This window comes from Pollicipes pollicipes, unplaced genomic scaffold (assembly GCF_011947565.3).
Source record: "Pollicipes pollicipes isolate AB1234 unplaced genomic scaffold, Ppol_2.1 Scaffold_4002;HRSCAF=4701_pilon_pilon_pilon, whole genome shotgun sequence".
NCBI lineage: Eukaryota > Metazoa > Arthropoda > Thecostraca > Pollicipedomorpha > Pollicipedidae > Pollicipes > Pollicipes pollicipes.
The window spans coordinates 8,272,881-8,292,327 of record NW_023596420.1 but is presented as its reverse complement, the minus strand read 5'-3'; the positions used below and the strand labels follow the sequence as shown (position 1 = coordinate 8,292,327).

At 51.4% G+C, this 19,447-nt stretch overlaps 1 protein-coding gene across 1 annotated transcript; it reads right to left on the bottom strand.

Annotated features, from left to right (window-relative positions):
* Positions 1–12,258: 12,258 nt before the first annotated feature.
* LOC119093899 (heat shock protein Hsp-12.2) lies at positions 12,259–14,110 on the bottom strand. Its single transcript, XM_037216908.1, has 3 exons — positions 14,025–14,110; positions 13,384–13,584; positions 12,259–12,946 (listed from the first exon to the last, which is right to left on the bottom strand). Exons 2-3 carry the CDS (start codon positions 13,575–13,577, stop codon positions 12,595–12,597), a joined length of 546 nt encoding a protein of 181 aa, XP_037072803.1. The 5' UTR covers positions 13,578–13,584; positions 14,025–14,110; the 3' UTR covers positions 12,259–12,594.
* Between the last annotated feature and the right edge of the window lie 5,337 nt (positions 14,111–19,447).

Genomic DNA, 19,447 nt, shown 5'->3' with positions numbered 1-19,447 from the left:
TGGGCCATGCTACGGTACAGCGTTTGAGTGCGGCACCACGAACGTGCGCGGCCATCTGCGCTACGTCGGGTAGAAAGAACAGTGAGGGTACCGCGGCGAGTGCCGAATAGCTCTCGACTGTGAATACTAGGACGCATCGTAAAAGCCTGGCATCTCACTAGAACAGTCGGTCACGGTAGCATGAAATGAAAGGCAGCGACAGGAACGGATCGCACGTTATTCGTCTAAAGAGCACACTTGGCAGTACACGTGGGTGTAAAATCTTACGTTGGGTTACTCCATAAATATATTTGATATATCCATCACAGCTGAACCTGCTCGTCTTTATTGCAAGATCGTTGCGTCAGAGGCAGAAGCGTGAACCAGCCGCAGTCACTACCCCATTTATATGCTGTGGCATTCGGATCGTTACCTTAAAAAAAACGCTGTTTTCCAGGAACAGGGCAACGGGGTGGTAAAATAGCATGGGCAAAACCTTTGCGTTTACAACCCAGTTACACGAAAAATAGGCATGAATAGGCCCGAACAATGCTCAACAAACCTCGACTGGAAATTCGCGGGCAGGCAGCAGGAGCAAATGCAGCTATGCGTTTAGTACGCTGTGGTAATATGATTATCAAAATAATACTCTAATCGTATGACTTAGCACGCTCGCACCATATAACTGCATGCACAATGGCATGCATATCTGAGGGTCGTGATGGTTGGTAGGGTGGCTGGTGCCTTCGGTTTCCGCACGGAGGGCGATGACTCGAATCCTGGTTGCGCCTAAAACTCAAGGCGCAATCAGGTTTTTGCTTTTAAGCTCAGAGGTTCAGCATATCTGAAGTTGGAGTGGAGATGCACACGCCATTCCCGGTAAAACACTCACAAACGACTCGCGGGGGCTACAAGGTGTTAAGCGTAATAGTGTATGCATGCCGCAGTCTTAAACACGATCTAAGACGACCGGGACAGACAACCAGGATGGACAGCGTAAGACGACCAGGACAGACAACCAGGATGGACAATGTAAGACGACCAGGACAAACAACCAGGATGGACAATGTAAGACGACCAGGACAGACAACCAGGATGGACAATGTAAGACGGCCAGGACAAACAACCAGGATGGACAATGTAAGACGACCAGGACAGACAACCAGGATGGACAATGTAAGACGACCAGGACAAACAACCAGGATGGACAATGTAAGACGACCAGGACAGACAACCAGGATGGACAATGTAAGACGACCAGGACAGACAACCAGGATGGACAATGTAAGACGGCCAGGACAAACAACCAGGATGGACAATGTAAGACGACCAGGACAGACAACCAGGATGGACAATGTAAGACGACCAGGACAGACAACCAGGATGGACAATGTAAGACGACCAGGACAAACAACCAGGATGGACAATGTAAGACGACCAGGACAGACAACCAGGATGGACAGTGTAAGACGACCAGGACAGACAACCAGGATGGACAGTGTAAGACGACCAGGAGAGACAACCAGGACGGCTCATGTAATACCACCAGGATGTTTGCCGTTTTTGCAGACCTGTGGTGTTTTCTTCGGAATGTTTGGTCTTTGCTGCCGTTTTTATTCATCCAAAGCCACGTAAAAGAAGGGAATGAGCAAAGGTGTTCCCAGGCTGATAGGCTGCTGAATCCATCGTTCGCCTTCTCGCCAACACTCGGCTAGACCCATGGCGCCCAATACAGAGAACAAGGGTCGGCGCCCTACAGCTGACTATACATTCAGACTACTAAAGCACAGTTTTCATATCTGCAATTTGAAGCGTGTTTTTGTCCTTAGAACATCTCCAACTAATAATCAGGTCATGCTCAGGTACCTCTCACGGCTGGATTGTAGAAGTGGTCAAGTATCTTTTTTGTCGATAATGCAAGTCAAAGAATGCCACCATTCATTTCTAGGGATAGCACAAGGTCATCTGAGGTAATTTCATTACCTCCCATGACGTAATGACGTATTTACTTTGATAATTAACACCATCATTGATGTATCTCGGACAGCGTGTTTCATCATATATCGGGCTGGAGGACCAACATCATGAAATATTCAAGGTTTGAATTGAAGCGACGTTGTCCTCAGATAACTAGATGGAAGATTTCGAAACATTGATGACCTTTCTGGTGTATGCACCCCTAGTCATAAGCGGGCCGGACATGCTAAAAAAGCTCTGATTTGGTCCGTATTGCAAAGAGGGAGCTAAAACCCCTTCGAAACGAAAGTGGCCCACATATTAAATATTTACAGCGTTTGCGTCCTGTATTCGGAGCAATGGACATGAACAAATGCACTGCCACGTCGAAGACACCATTACCCGCGTCCATGTCCCATCCCAGTACCGTGCTAAAATCACATCTTTGCAGAACTGTCAGAGCGTAATAAGAAATCACTGGAAATGCAGGCGTTAAATGAACAGGAAGGGTGTGACATTGCTTGCCGTGGTGCTACAAAAAAACAATGCTGTTTCCTGTAGGCTCATTTTCTCCAAGAAAAATCTAAGCACTTATACTCTTACACACTCACATACACTTTACACTCTTATACGCTTATACTCTACCTCATACACTTATAGTTCTGAATGTGTCGAGCAGCGTCGGTTTTCATTTTTTGCGATGCAGAGCTTTGAATTCAAAGTCATAGGCCACTGACCTGACACGATCAAACTTTGCAATTTTCAGGTCAGTGTATGTAAACAATCTGACGCCAGGCCGACTCAAAGTGCATTCTGATCGCGCTTGAACGCGTTGGGTCCCGTCACGTTTTTCAAACACCCGCGGGGCTTGCATCAATCCATGTCCTGATAAAGTTGACTACTCTGAATCGTCGTGCTCGTGTCTAAATGTGAACAATTCGGCTTATTCATTGACGGCTAAAAATAAGAAATACTCATGGTAATATATTATAAAAATAAGATGAAATAATTTCAAAAAAGTATTCGTGATAAAGCGAAGTAGATAAGAGATACAGATGGGTTGATATTTCGGCAAGATGCCTTTATCGAAACAATAGCAGAAATGAATTCAGAATTGCCTGCCGATGACTTCACTCGATTTTTCAGGTTTTTGTCTGAAACATCAAGCCACAGTTTTTTCAGGACACCCAAAAATACAGGCGAATAAACAAGGAGCAATTGCAAGCCATTACTACGATACCGTACATATCTAAGAATAAGAATACGCAAAAATACGTGTTCATGCAAATTCAAGTCAACAAGTATCACACATCACGCTTCATTCAAACATGCAAGCGAGTAGAAGTAAACGGGCATCGCACGTAACGCATCAATTAGACATGCAAGCGACTTCAACTAAACAGGCATCGCGCATCACGCGTCAGACATCACTTACACATGAACACGATTTTAAGCTACGCACACCACACATCATCGCACATGTCGTGTTCGCATGATCGGCCATGGTGAGCCCTGTACGTTTGGTCGCCGACTTTTTGTAAGAATAAATTCATCTATTTTCCTGTCTGGGTGGTCCTGTGCTCTGTTGATGACTTTAAACTCTGAAAAGGGTAAAGGGTCCATACCCCCTGGATGTCAGCCTGTGTGTGTTAAGCAACAAAATGGTCACCGAAAGGATATACAAACAAAGCAGAAATAAACAAACACAAGAGGACATACCCTGCTTTGCTTTAGCGTCTCGCAGATGTTCATAATATCTCAAACGAATAGGGTGCATGAATTCCCCGACATAGACTCCGTCCCTCCCATGTTTTCAACACGGTTTACACCTAATTTCGTAAGTCCCGTTTCTTTGCGTGCAAACCCTTTAAAACCCACACCTGCATAATGGCATATATTACCACCCGGGTACATAAGCTTCAAGATGAAAGATTTCATCAGATGCTTGTTTTGCTTATTGTCGTTCTCCCAAGCTTGTACGCGCAGTTTTAATTTTTTAACAACGTGTTCGATTTCCCAAGGCAAATGTCACGCGCGTACGCGCATTACGTTCGTTCGCGTACTTGATGCATGACACATGTTTATTTCAACTCGTTTGTATGTGCACGTATTTTCGCGTATTCTAATTCTTAGATATGCACTGCATCGTAGTGATGGCTGGCAGTCGCTCTTTGTTTAATCCCGTGAATGTTGGTGTCCTGTAAAAACTGTGACTTGCTGTTTAAAAAAAAGGCCTGAAAAATTTAGTGGGATCATCAGCAGGTAATTTTGAACTCACTCCTGCTATTGTTTCGATAAAGACATGTGAATAATGCTTCTCACAAATGCACTTGAAACTTGAATAATGCAAAATCGTGGCATCCGACACCAAAAACTAAAGCGAACGTAGCATGGTAAACCAGCATTCCATATATATCTGGCGTAAGGCCAAAGCTCACTATCCCGAGCAGTGACGCGTTGCCCTCCAACCACATACCGTCGGCCATGACCGAGACAAGATTTTCATCGGTCACAGTCGGAAAGCGATGAGCACATGTTTGACTCAGAAATGTGGCGCCAGGCGTCAAAATGTGCGGCGCCATGCGCCAAAATAGTCAGACCATCCGCTGGCAGCGAAGCAGCGCAAGCGACCGCGAACGGCTGATCACAGCGCTAGCGGCCGTGAGCGGCTGGTCACAGCGCAGGCAGCCGTGAGCGGCTGGTCACAGGCGCAGGCGGCCGTGAGCGGTTGGTCACAGCACAAGCGGCCGTGAGCGGCTGGTCACAGCGCAAGCGTCTGTGAGCGGCTGGTCGCAGCGCGAGCGGCTGTGAGCGGCTGATCACAGCGCAAGCGGCCGCGAGCGGCTGATCACAGCGCTAGCGGCCGTGAGCGGCTGGTCACAGCGCAGGCGGCCGTGAGCGGCTGGTCACAGTGCAAGCGGCCGTGAGCGGCTGGTCACAGCGCAAGCGTCTGTGAGCGGCTGATCACAGCGCAAGCGGCCGTGAGCGGCTGATCACAGCGCAGGCGGCCGTGAGCGGCTGGTCACGACGGCGAATGCGCTCCCGCCTGGCAGCCTGCCAGGCGCTGTCACGGCATCTGTGCCACGCGGCGTGGCATGCCTGACGTCTCCGCACGCCGCGCCGCGTGACGGTACGCCATGTGTCACGCACCACGTCACGCAGCGCGTCACGCAGCTGTGCAACGCGACGCTCGGGAATAGGCGCCGTCTGCGAGCGGGGAATTAGCCTCGATTTCCGGCGGCGGCCGAACCCGGTCAGTGGCCCACGGCTGACGCCGACTGCAGCGGTGACGTCACACACACGCTGACGTCACCCATGGCAGCCTTTCGCCGGGATGCGTCGATGCGTCGCTGAGGAGCGTAGGGATGCCAGTGGCGGTGCTGCGCACGGCCATGTGCGATTGTGATGGTGGCATCCACAGCCAGCATACGACGACGCACCGGCTCAAAGTGAGCTGAGATGAGAGCAGTTGATGAGCAGCTTGTCTTGGTTATTTGGTTACTAGAATTAGAGCCCTTTCGGCCAACACCGACCATTTCAGGGCTACGGGAAGGAGGAGAAGTAGAAGGGTGAGGCAAAGCTACATGCACCTGGGGTCCCCACAGCCCAAACTAAGCTTGCACAGGGACCCCTCTGCGGGGTGTGCGCTGGCGCTCGGACGGGGGTCTCCACCACGGGACCCCGCGTCCCATTCGTGGCTGGCGCATGCGGCGTGCCCCAGACAACCGGAACGTCGAGAGAATACAGGATGGAATAAGCAGAAGAATAGAGAGGCGGATGAGGAGGTTGGGAACTATTTCAAGACTAACTATCGAAAGAATAGCCACCAATGTCAGTCCAAAGAGTTGTGGAGAGTGTAGCGCATCCATCATAAAGTGCTAAACGGTAGGATAGTTCCAGATAGGAAGAGGGTGGGTGGGGCTAGACGAAAAGGTAATTCTCCATTGGTGGCTCTCTGCTTGCGGTCAAGATATCGAAGGAATTATATGGAAAGCTGAGTCATTTTATGAATTATGGCGGACAGGCAATTCAGACATTTACACAGCCAAACTCGTAACAGATCCATTGCATCTAACTTGGCTCTTTCAAGAATCGTTAACGCGCCCAGAATAACTTACTTGCGATATCAAATATAAAAAGCACGTTGATCTTAGTACATTTGCACACTCTTTCACACTAATTCCTTAATCTACAGTCGTCCCTTAATCCAGAGCAATTGTTGTCAGGAGAGAGGTAAACGGCCAAAGTGACTCCAAGCGCAAGCCCCTGCAGACCAATAATTTTAGAATATTTTTGGCTTATCTAGTCATTTTGCGAAGTAGCCATTTATACAAATTTTACGATACGCTTAGAGTGTCAGTCATGCCAAGCTTGCCCACGAATTACTTATGAGGCTCATTGCTTAGTTTTGGTTTTCTCTGAAGCTACTTACGATTGACAATCCATTTACGCAAAGCTTGAACGCATGCAAATTAGTTAAACGCTATCTATGGCCTCAACGAGCCACATTAGTTGTTCTGTTTTCTGCATATGGCTCATTTGTCCGTAGTACACTAGCTCTGGAGTCTGTTTCAACAGCGAGCGCCCTTGACTGCACCCTAACGTCGAGCTTAGATAAAACAACGCGCAACAACCACCTGCTCACTGGCCGTTGGTATGATTGTCCGAGAGGCATGTTTTCATAGACTCGTTACATCCGTAACCAATTTTGACCGGTAACCACTTAAATGACATGCTCATGCCCATGGAGTTCCCATGAAGAAAAAAGTTCGCGTCAGGTAATGCACCACAGCACAATGCACCCGTTGATGCATTCATATTGCGCCAGATGACAAGCTGCCAGCACTGCCAGCTCTATAAATTCGACGCCAAGCCGAGACCACGCGCTTACATACGCAGACGTACCTCCGAGCAGTGTCCGTGGCACCTGAACAGCCGAGCGTCACACGCCAGGACGCGACGCCCTCGGCGACCTACACGGTACCAAAGTCGCCCCCGACACGAGACTGCATCTGTGTCACGTCGGCTCGGGCGCTAGCACCAGCTCGGCGCCTGCGGGACGGCACACGCTCCGCGCGAAACTGGCGGCGCCGCGTCCCGCGCCGGCCCGGTACCGTTGCCCAGCTACTCAAGCGTAACGGCGGCGAAGACGGCGGACAGCGCGGTCAGCGACGGACGGGAGGCGCGACCCGGCGCCGGTCACCTCGGCGGAGATGACCCGATGCGGGTGCTATGCTCTGCGAAGCGTTCGGCCGCGGGTTGGGATGGCGCGTGCGCGCGGCGGTCACTATAGCGGCTAACGGACTGGGGCCGCGCGCAGCCCTATTCATACGGTGGTTATACGCTTCACTCGGCTCCGAGTGGTTATCGCGGACATAATGGCGATAGCGGTAACTAAATATGAGAGTTCTCTCACTCGCCAGCGAAGGGTCCGTGCCAAGACTTTTGAGCTTGCTCCAAATTTGATCGCACTTCCAAGGATGCAGACCATTAAGAAAATTGTTTGGCTTGTCTGTCATGTCAATCCAATGGGCTTAAATTTCTTCTCTGCAAAACCACGGAAATTATCACATTTCTGCCATTTGAGGTTAATTTAGGTCGGAACGCTTTGTGCCGTTTACTTCCAAGGTGCGAATCCAGAGCATCAGAAGTCGTCCGAGGGCCCAGCATGTCGACAACCCCGGAGGATACAGCGCCCATGGCAATGACATCGACATCGTTGAAGGTGCAGTAACATAACTTTTCATCGGTCTTTGGCGCTGGAACTGACGTGGCTTTGACCTTGATAGCCCTGCATATCTTAGCGATGACGCATGCTGGTCATTGAGTGCATGGCGTAGGGCCTCGTCTGCTATTCTGTTCATATTTTCAAGGTTTGATATGCTGTAGCGCTGAACTTGGATGGCCTTTTTAAATGAAACAGTTCATCAATTAACCAAGTGACATACTTTCCACAACAGCTAAATTCTGAATTACATCAATATGGCAATTACAAAATGCATCGGTCACTTTGGTGGTTCCAGCCATAATCATGTAGCGTACATTTTTACGCACATCTGTCATGCGCGAATGCGGCTGTTGCTTGTTGCCTGAGCCAGCTGGCTGCTGTGAAATTTGTCGTGCGGTCAAGCCAGCAGAACGACACCATTATATTACAGATGAGACCGGATCTGAACAGTGGGGCGCCGTCTGCGTGCGCAAGCCAAGTTGATGACAATTGCACGCAAGCGTTGGTTTAATAGTAAAGTAAGACATTTGCATGACGCCAAAAGTTACTGAAATTATTGTTGAAGCGCGGTACCTTGATCGGCAAGGAGAGAATGGCACGGAAACAACACGTTTCGACCATGAAAGGAACGGGTGATATATATGTACCGATAAAATACGAGCCGACGCGGACGACCGCGCACTCGCGCTCGTGCCCAGGCAACAATGTCACCGGATCTAGAGAGTTTTGTTCAGGATTGTCTCTGATGCCACCGATAGGTCTTCTCGTAGGTGCACATTCGAGAGTGACGAACGAGACTGTGCTTATCTCGTAGCCAATGCTTGGCCCTCAGACGCATGGTGAAGGTGTCAATTTGAGGCCGTTGAAAATGTCCGTTTCTGCATTGCTGACTACAGAATCCCAAACGGCAGCATCAGGAGGCCCCACCACAGAAAACAAATAGTGCGTTATGAAGAGCATCTAGATGCGGCTCCCTACATAGCTAACCATGAACCCTCCTATCCAGCCCGATCCTCCTCGAGGTCAGGCGCTCTCCTCGCAAAAGTTTCCGTGTATTGTGACGGCAATTGTATTTGCTACAAAAGTTTTTCCATCTAGGCAAACTGTCTGAATAACATGGATGTCCTGCAGTGTTGACTGAAACAGATAGGCAACTTTCTGCCAACGTCGATTAAAATGTTAAATTGGTGTTACCGCCGTAGAGCCCCGCCTTCTGTTTCCCAACTGGCGAGATACAAGCGGTACCTTTGTCGCTTTTCGCAAACATATAATGTAATTGTAAGAACCTTTTGAATATCACTGTGCCACCATTGGTTGCAGCCGCGGTAAAACTCGCCGACTTGGCCGATAAGGTCGGCGATAAAAAACGTATCTTGTCACGCGACGCTTTGTGCCTAAATTGCTTTTTACCGACAATTTTTGGTGACGGCCACGACAAAACCTTTCAGTGCACATTCCATAACCCTATATGAGTTTCAATGGTAATCTATTTCACCCCACAGCACCAGCAAGCCTTGCCGTTAAATACCCTTTACCGTACCCTGTGACCCCATGGTATATTCCTTTCGCTCCATTCCAGGCCGGTGACAAAAAATATTCTATGATTTTTAGTTGGTCGCTTGCTTCGATGACAGTTCGGTAACAAATCAGTGTTTTCCCACGGCTCGGCCGGTCGGCCGATTCGCCGTTTTTGATACCTGACTCTCAGTGTACCAGACTAGACAGTAGATATGCTGGGAAAGATCTGGATGTTGCGATTTATTTGGCTGCAAGAGCATGTTTGGATCGTTGTGATGCCACTGATATATGTGAGGTTGGCGGTGACCCGCAATACACCGGGGCCATGCAGGCGGCATTCGCACTGCAGTTTCATGAATACTTAGCCAGGGTTTACTTTTGGCCATTGTTGACTTCACCGATTGACAGTTCAGGGAAAATCGGCGAAATGATTCAAGGAAGGTAGAAATTGACCTGTGATTATATTATATGATCAGAGTAACTTTTCAAGACATAGAAAAGGTTGTTGACTCACCGTAGCAGTTACAAGCATCGAACCTTCCTCCCTTTGAAGAGAACAGGGGGCTCGGCACCGCTGATGATACTGCTCAGGGAAGGGAATGACAGGAGGCGAGAGTGGTTCTGAAGTGCCAATTTACGCTATTGTTGCCTTGTTCCTGATTGAGGATGGTTACTAGCCAAAAAGATGTTCAAATCAGGATTTGTATCTAGCTTCTACCCAATGCAGGCCCCCAGCCCTCCCCATCCAGTTTGTAAAGAAGTGTTAAAAATGAGGGGAGAGAGGCACATCTCGTGGAAGATAGCACAGTTTTTCACTGCTCAGCGCTTCCATATATCTTTGAAACTATGCCTCTGCTTGAAATGAAATGATTTCATGAATATTTTGTTAGCATTGAAATGACAATGATTCCCAGTTCAACCTTTTCCCAATATTAACCTTGCCTTCTGGCAGCTGATATGACAGCCAATGATGCAGGCAGTGAGGAGGCAATGAGGGGCGAGGAGTAAGGAGGTGCAAAAAGTGTAGGCAATGTGAAGGGGGGGGGGGGGGGTTGAGATCTCATTGCCACTTCCCTTTCGCCAATAGCTTACTTCAAATATGAGAAGGTTTTGCGGGATTTTGGTCCTATTGCTATGAGTTTAGTAAAAAGAAGACCATATTGGGCTGTCTCTCAGAATAGTTTTGGGTATTTGATGATGGTAGCACCCCTATCCTAACAGGTAAAGCTGGAAATGAGCCATTCTGCAGTCCTCATTTATTTCACAAGTTCTTTGCACCTTTCCACCAGTGAGCATGTCATTGGCATAAATGCAAGTGTAATGTATATCTGTATTGTGTTTGCTGACTTTGAAGTGAAACATTTTTCTGATGCAACCCTGAACATAATTACTATTTGTATTAAGTACAGGTTGGGAGGAAGGGCAGCATAATTTCAATGTAGCCCACACTGGTAGAAAACAATAGCTTGTCTGATTGTGACATCATGTCAGGTAAGAAAAACGGGGAGGGGGGGGGGTAGTGGCAAGCGATGGCCTCAACCTCACCCCCCCCCACCCCTGAGACGATCTCTGAGTTCTCAGAGCCCAAGATCCTCCCAGGACCTCATTACGAGTTCGAAGCCTTTGATATCTGCATGACCTTCCGTATATTTCCACGAACGTCTGTACGCAAAGGGTAACAGAGACGTCGGATCGCCGGTAGCTGTTTGGTATCTTATTGGTGGAAATATGAGACATTTGTTGTTCAAACCACGGGAAATCATTAAGCCTGAGCTCGGAATTTTGGTACCTTTGGTTCGTCAAAGCATGTAGCATTCTTCTGCAGGTGGGCTGCAGCCGCAAATGATTGTCTTTGTTGATTTGCTGTTTTTTTGCGTTTTGCTCAGCATGACAAGAGTCTTAAATAGTCGATATATGTAACAGTAAAATCAGTTCTGTGATCCACTTTTCCGCGACCCTGCTGCATCCCTCTTCCAGCACGCCCCACTACCTCTTGCCCAGCACTTGCGAAGTGGCCTCCACCTCAATCTGAGCCCAACCCTGAACCCAATATATTGCTCCTTCCTTTCCAGGCAGCCTAAAACCCCATTTCAAACTTAATTGCTGTGGCGCATCGAAAGTCGCACTTGGCTTGGCCAGGCTTGGAGCATGCTTTAGGTATGGTGGAGAGCATAATGATGGTTGGGGTCGGGTTGAACACGTGGTTTCCATAAGGAGACGTGGCCTCGACGGGGCCTGCATGTTTTACGTCATCCCTCAGTACTACCTGCCGCTGGCTGGAATTTTGTCTTGTACTTAGCTACCCTGGCTGTCGAGGTCCTTTGCCGTTTTTTTTCGCGGTCGAGGATAGCAAATTCAGCCGTAGATCGAACATTAACGTGAGGACACGATAGGTCCCGAGGATGAAGGAAGACTGCTTTTGGGATTAAACTACCCCATGGTGAAGAGTCGGTGTACCTGCATTCCTCGCAGCAACAGATATCCTGGCACTCGTTGAATGATATTATATGAATGAACGTCTCGGTTGTGTACATAATATTGCAAGTTGCGATGAAAAAAGAGGCTTTCGATGGTACGCCGATTTCTGGTTACGCTGCTGGGCGTGGACGTCATTGCCATTTATTGCCATGGCATCGCGTTAAGCTACTGGTGACAACTTTGGTCGCAGAAATTCGGCCGGCGACACAAGATGCATTTTTTCCACCCCTGATTCAATGGTTGTCAACTGCTCGTTTTCCATCTGTTGTAGCAACCACATCTGTTCCTTCTTACAAAGACATAATGTAATTGTAAAACAATTGCCAGCACGACTGTACCTCCATTGCTGATTTGGCGAATATCAATTTTTAAGATTGCATCGCCTTTCCTTAATAGTTCATACAAACTTTTTGTCGCTAAACGTATGCATTTAGCAATGACCTTAGTCTGAATTTGTTACTAACGCTTTCTCTTTCGTCTTAGACGAAATTAGACCGAACAGATAAAATCGCTTGTTTTTTACAGAAGAACTACTAGACGTTTGCCCCACCTGCGCTGTCGACCAATATCCTGTATGATCTAACAAGTGTGATACAAAGTTACGTTGCATTGGTTCTCCGTTGTTTATTTTTCCGTCTGCCTTAACGAAAGCAACACATTTTTCGCTTGTTACAAACATTTTCTCAGCCGAGTCCTGCCATCCACACAGCTTATCAATATTTACGATCGGCTGCAAGTGCCAAGTATGTGTCACAGGCGGTGTATCACTGCTTTGATCTGACGGCTTGTGCACTGGCACCGGTGCAGAGTGATGCCAGACTGCGATGTGAACCACGAGCTTCCGCCGTAGAATATCAAGTTCGGTCGCTGAGTGACAACCCAAATCGCTTTACCGCCCTCAGGGTCCTTCCATCAGGTCCGGGACACAACACCTCTCACTTCTTCTCCGCCTTCTTCTCCTCCTTGTCCACCTTGAGCGGCACCGACTTCTCCGGCTTGCTCGGCTGCTCGGGAACCTTGCGCGGCGCCGTGATGGTGAGAACACCTTCCTTGCTGAGGTGGGACACCACGGCGTCCTCATCGGCATCCTCGGGCAGCTCGTACTTGCGCGTAAACTGGCGCGACACGCAGCCGTGCTCGTCCGCCTTCTCCTCGTGCTTGGCCTCGACCACCACCTTGCCGTCCGAGATCTTGACCTTGAGCTCGTCTGGTGTAAAGTGCTGTACGTCCAGCTTCATCTCCACCCGGTCCTTGTGGTTGACGATCTCCGAGGTGCCTGAGTTTTGCCTGGGGAGGCCAGAAACGTGTTAAGTCGTCTTGGAACGGGCTAACTAGAAGTGGTGATGCATACTTGGTAGTAAGATAAGTGTAACGCCGAAGTGACCTCACCCACACAGCAGCCCCTGCAGCTTTGCCTACAAGGCAGTCACTCAGTCAAATGGGCCGGGTCGACAGAAATCCCACCGACGATGTCGGCCACCTCCCTAAATTTCAATGACAACGAACACCTCGCCGTCCGGCAGCGCATTCGTCTAAGCGTAATCGCTATCATCAGCACATTACCATCAACAGTAGCAGCAGCCCCAATCCCAGTAGTGATCGCCGCTCTCGCAGCCATGGCGCGCGGCTAGTGACCAGTGACCGCGGTCATCCAGCCGGAGCGTCCCTGACGTCGGCGCCCCCTCCCCCCTTCCCCTCCCCCTCTGCAGCGGCCGGTCGCTCACCTGTGGAGCACCACCGGCTGCCTAGTGACGTAGCGACGGCTGGAGCGCAGCGGCAGGTAGTCCTCCACGTCAACGTGGGGCCGGCGCACGCCCATGCCGAAGTGCTGGTCGAACACGCGCGGCGTGCGGTGGCGGCCGAAGTCGCGCAGCGCGTCGTCGAAGAACGGATCGTCGAAGTACATTGGCACCGACATGGCGGCTCTGCGTAGAGAGGGCTGCTTATACCTGGAGTGTCTGTCTTATACACCGGCCTAATACATGTTATGTTATCAATACCTAACGCTGCGGCCTAATACAAGTTATGGCATCAATTTCAATCAGGAGGAGCTGTTTGTTATGAAAACCTTAGTCCATTTATTCGCAACATGATTAACCTGACACAAGGCACATCTGGTGGAAACGCTTACTGGGCCACAGTCCTTGATTTTGGTAATAACGAGGACAAACAACAACGATGAAATAAGTTCAAGTTTAAAAAACTCCACTCAGTCGTAATAGCACATCACGATGCTGACCTTCCAACACAGAAATCCGGCACAGAGGACAGATGCCAGCGCTCGAAACCGCAGGCGGCGTCCAGGAGTTGGGCCCTGCACACAGCCGGGTGAGTACGTTGGGCACACAGCGTCGGATGGACTCACCTGGGGTCTGGGCGCTTGCCGAGCGTCGGACACCTGCGGCTGGAACCGGCGGCGGCTGAGTGGCGGCTGGCGGCGCGGCGCCGCTATTTGAGCGTCCGGCTCCGACGGACCGACGAGAAGGTTCGACGCTGACTCAGCGCCGCCTTCGGCACCCGTCTGTTGATGTTGCTCGGGCGGCCGAGCAGCCCGCCGCGCACCCGACGCGATCTCCAGCGCCAGGAATACCGCCCGCGGCCTGATTTAGCGGGCGGGCGCGATGTGTCAGCGCGAGCGGGGCGCGGGCGGGGCCGCACCTGCGCGGGGGTGACGGATCTGGCGGGGTGTGGGCGGGTGAAGAGCGTGGGTTTTGCCCCGGCTGGTGTTTGCACAGATGGTGCTGGATCCCGATGTGTGGCGCTGGATCCCGATGTGTGGCGAAGTTCTGTTGACGGACGTTACAGTTTTTAGGCATGTTTTCTGCATATATGATTTTGGTAACGCAATGCGGTTGTCAGGCGAGCTATATGCTTTATGTCAAGGCTGCCTGCAAAGCCATGCCTGAAGCTTGGAACACCACGGATTTGGCCTCATTCAGTTTCGCAAATAGCAGGGCTAGCCGCATACCCGTGGAGCGGAAAAGGGCTTCCTGGCAAACACGTTGAGATGTTCGTTACTTTCGTGGGAAAAAGACAAACAGAATGTTTCGCAGCGCATCCCAAGTTACATGGCTTATCCATGCAGAACATTTCCAAAAGAGTGCGCGTGTGAGGGATTACGCCTCACATAACACACTAGTTGGTCGGTTGAAAAGAGTACCTTTTGTTGGCAATGTTTACATTTCTTCATGGTTCTGAGCCGCACTTTGTGTCATTGTCGTGAGCCGCACTTTGTGTCATCGCCTCGTGCCAGGCTTAGTCACAACACATACTTGATTTAGTTGTCACAGTTGATCTGAACAACGCTGATAAAATACTTCTTTCACCTTGAGTCCACCATTTCAACCATAGTTATGGAAACGTACGAACACCGATATTTTTCATTGAATAAGAGAATGAGAATACGCTCGAATTAAACAAGAAATGCACTGAGCTCCGGGAATATGAGATAGGAGATCTAACTCTAACAATATTGCACCTTTGATAAACCACGTCCTTGTTCAACAAGATATTATTGGGAGGTATATGATGGGAGGTATTAGGATGGTATGCTAGAAGGTATTGGGAGGTATAGGAGGTATAAGAGGCATGTGGTATGGAAGTAGGAGGCATTAGTTGTGTGGGGTTATCAAGGAACCACCGGCTTTATCGAGGCAACTCGATGTTTCAAGCTGCGCTCATGATCACGGGTGAGCGAAGGAAAGAAAGGATATATGGAAAAAAGATAGGAATGCCGTAAGTAAAACAAACAAACAAAGGCGTGCGAATGCCCTAATCTGTGTAGACACTCAATAAAAGACGTTAAGATGACAGGTCAGCTGAGCACCAAAATCCTGGCACACGATCTACGGCATGACGCTAAAGCTGCACAGAACACAGTCGGCTAAGCCTGAAATATATTATGACGCGTACCGAGTACTAGTAAAAAAAGGATGAGCAATCACGACAGATACCTTTCCTATCACGCCGCCTATTTGAAGAACTTGTGCAGCCTATTTTGCGCTGCCTAGTTGAATACCAACCAGATATGTATCAGTCATAGAACCGTCATGCAAATGTCCCCGCCACATTCGCCGCGGGGATATTGTTTTCATGGTCAAGAAAAGTGTCTACCAAACACTGTTCTTTTATTGCTTTGCAATGCTTATGAAAAACTAGCCAAACAGAATTAAATTTGCTTCCATAATGCAACATACATCTATGAAACGAATATTTTCGCCCGCCGCCGGGCCACAACAGCATTTTAATAATCAGTCTGCACATGGTGGTCCCATTAATTGCACATGCATGTTCTACGCTACCACAAACTGATCTACACCATTGGTCTGCACATGGTGGTCCCATTAATTGCACACGCATGTTCTACACTGCCACAAACTGATCTACACCATTGGTCTGCACATGGTGGTCCCATTAATTGCACATGCATGTTTACACTACCACAAACTGATCTACACCATTGTTCGACAACATACCTTTTGTGGTTGATTTAAGCAGCTTGTCTTTAGCCTCAGTACCATACCAATATTAGTCGAGATGAACTAGTGTTGTCATGCCATGCAGTTTTATGAGCAAAATGTGGTGCGACGCAAAATTCAAGCCAAAGTATCGTATCTTAAATAAAGCAGCGCTGTTTATACCCCCTCCCCAAAAAGTCGGACTTCCCAGCTAAAAAAAAAAAACATCAGGCAAGACGAAAGAAACACGCAGGAGTTAGGCAGCTGGAACGCGCCACCCATGCCCAGGCGTTGTTCGAGTGTGGCGACACGGACCACATGAAGAGGGACGGCCCGCTGCACGGCCAGGTGGCCTCGGTTGAAGAAGATAAGGTGACTGAAGATGTCGCCGCTACTGCCTGGCCAGTGGGACCGGCTGTCGCTGGTCATGGCAACGATCAACGGCAGGACGGCGGAGATGATGGTAGATACCGCGTCACCGGCGCCGATCGTCTCAAGCTGGCAGCCTCCCCGGGCTGCACCTGAGGACGTCGCAGCTGAAGCTCCGGTCATTCACTGGACAAGTGGCTCCGCTCCGGGCTGAGGCGACCGTCGAGGATGAAACACGTGGCTTGCGGAAATATCTCGGCGCAGAGGTGGGCGACCGGCCCGGACGCCGCCCTCCTCTAAGACATTGTTGTCTGCGGGAAATCCGACTCGAACCAATATTCGACCTTCCGGATCCGCCAAGCGGGATGGTCAGTGGACTCTGGCGCTTGTGGTGGACAGCGCACTCGGAGGTGTTCTCTGAAGGACTGGGACGATGGCGCTGCGGCACACCTGTCGTTGGGGGGGGGGGAAGGGGGGGGGGGGGGGGTGACGCCGCGGAGGCTACCGCCCACGCCCGGTCCCGTACGCGCTGCTACCGCAGGTGGAATCAGAACTGGAGCGGTGGGTCAGTGAAGGGATTACGAAAAAGAGCGACCCGTCGGAAGAGAGTTCCAGATGGGGTGCATCGCTGGTACCGGCGCCGAAGTTATCAGAGGACGGAAGACTCATGCAGCGAGCTACAAGTGACAGACAATCCAGCAGCTGATCACTAAGAACCATCCGCTGTCGTCCCCAGAGAACGTGTTTGCCGGGGTCCGCGGCAAGCTTGTTCTGCAGAGTGGACTTGCAACACGCCTATGAACAGATGGAGCGAGACTGAGAGCTCACAGGTCAAGACGGCGGTGAGCTCGCACCGCGGCGAGTACATGATGAAGAGGCTGGTGTTCGGGATCGCCAGTTCCGGAGCCCTGTTCCAGAAGGCCAGGGACTGATCACTGAAAGGGCGGGAGGGATGCAGACTGCAGATGCTACCTGGACGACCTGCTGGCTTTCGGCGAAGACGAACAGGAACATGCGACAACAGTTTGCAACAGGTCTCGAAGAAGTGCAAGCTGATGGTGCCTGAGGTCGATTTCCTGGGCTGGAAAGTGACAGCTAATGGCGCCAGCCGACGGACAGCGGAACAGCAGCAGTGCTGAAGGCACAGGAACCGCAAGCTGTGATCCAGCTGAGGTTACTGCTCGGCTCGATCACGTACTTGGGACGTCCGCTGCCCGGTCTGTCCACGGTGCTGGCGCCGCTGAACGAGCTGATGAAGAAATGCGTCCTGGGGACGTGGACGCGGCAGTGCTCAGCAGCGGTGAAAAGGTAAAGGACACGCTGACGAGCCCGATGATGCTCCAGCGGTTATGACCTGGTCCTGCCACTGAAGCTGATAACAGACGCCAGTAGGATCGGCGTGGGGGGGGGCCCTGATGCACGTGACGCTGGACGGAGCGGAGAGGTCCGCCATGTACGCGGCTCGGATTCTGACAGCGACAGAGAGGAAGTCCGCGCAGTTCGAATGGGGGGGGGGGGGGGGATGTCGTACGGAGTCGATTTTACCTATTCCTCTACGGGCGCCACTTCTCGCTCGTGGTGGATAATCGCGCACACTCCCGTATCCTGAGCCCCAGCAAGAACTTGCCGAGCCCGGCGGTTGTACCCGACTTCAGCTGACCGCGAATTCGTACACAATGGGCCTGCGGCGGCCTCAAGAAGTGCACGTGGCCGACGATCTGTCGCGTCTCGCCGTTGCCAGGCACCAGTAGCAAGCGAAAGGAGATCAACGGGAGTCGGTGGTCGGCAGCTGCCTGATGGTTCTGGGCGGGGTGGTGCCTACACTGACGGTATCGGCGCTGGCTACGGCGACGTGACGCGACCCGGTACTGGCAAAGGTGATGAGTGTTCGTGCGTTTTAGCTGGCCCGGCAGCGTCGAGCCGGCGCTGACGGCCTGCGGACGGCGCGAGGAGGAGCTGCCAACTGACGGCGAGTGCCTCGTGTGGGACGAGCGTGCCGGCATCCCGCGGCGGCTCCAAGCTGGAGTGCTGCATGAGTTGCACGAACAACTGGCAAGCTCGAAAAGGAAGGCCCTGACGCGCCGATTCGTGTGGTGGCCGGGGCTCGACTGCGAGCCGAGCTGGACGGCCTGGCGCGCAATAGCACTGACTGCGTAAAGAAGCGAGGCCCGCCGCCACACAGCGAATCGCACCCGTGAGAACCTACCGCAGGGCCGTGGGAGTGTGTGCACGTGGATTACGCGGAACCTTTCCAGGGCTCGAGCTTCTTTGTGGTGTACGACAGCTGCACGAAATGGTGAAGTAGCTGCGCGAAACGGGCACGGAGAGCTTGATCCAGGAGCTGCGGGCAACGTTCGCTGGTTACAACATCCCATGGCAGCTGGTGTTGGACAACGGTCCTCAGTTTACATCCACACATTCCGCCGAGTTAATGGCGAGCATATCAGGATCACGCGGTCCCACCCAGACAGCAACGGAGCCGCGGAACGAGCCGTACAGGCTGCCAAAACGGACTGAGGGCGGCGCTGCGGGACAGTGGCTCGCTGTCGCGCCGGCTGCAGGAGTTTCTACCGGTTTGCCGCGCGGCGCCGCACGCGTCAGCGGGACGATCGCCAGCGGATGTGACACTGGGGCGGAACGTTCGGACCCGTCCGGTCCCGCTTCGGCCCGATTCAGACAAGAAGCTCAGGGAGCAGCAGCAGGGTCAGTGAGAGCCCACAGGAAAGCAGTCCAGAGCGTTCGAGATGGGCGACGCAGTGTGGGCAGGCAATCATGGCGGCCCGTAGAAATGCGGGCGCGCGACGGTGGTCGGGTGGACGCCGAGAGCGCCCTGTAGTCGTGGCCCACCGATCAGCTGGTGGCGGCGGGAGCCGCCAGCACGGCCGTCCCGGGTTCAGCCGACGGGACCGACGTCGTCGAAGGGCACAGTGCGGCTGTCGGGGCCGCAGGTGGACTCAGCTGG

Coding starts and splice junctions, on each gene's coding strand:
- LOC119093899 (XM_037216908.1), bottom strand. CDS start 13,577: ATGTCGGTGCCAATGTACTTCGACGATCCGTTCTTCGACGACGCGCTG. Junction 12,947..13,383: donor CAGCCGGTGGTGCTCCACAG/GTGAGCGACCGG, acceptor TGGCCTCCCCAG/GCAAAACTCAGGCACCTCGG.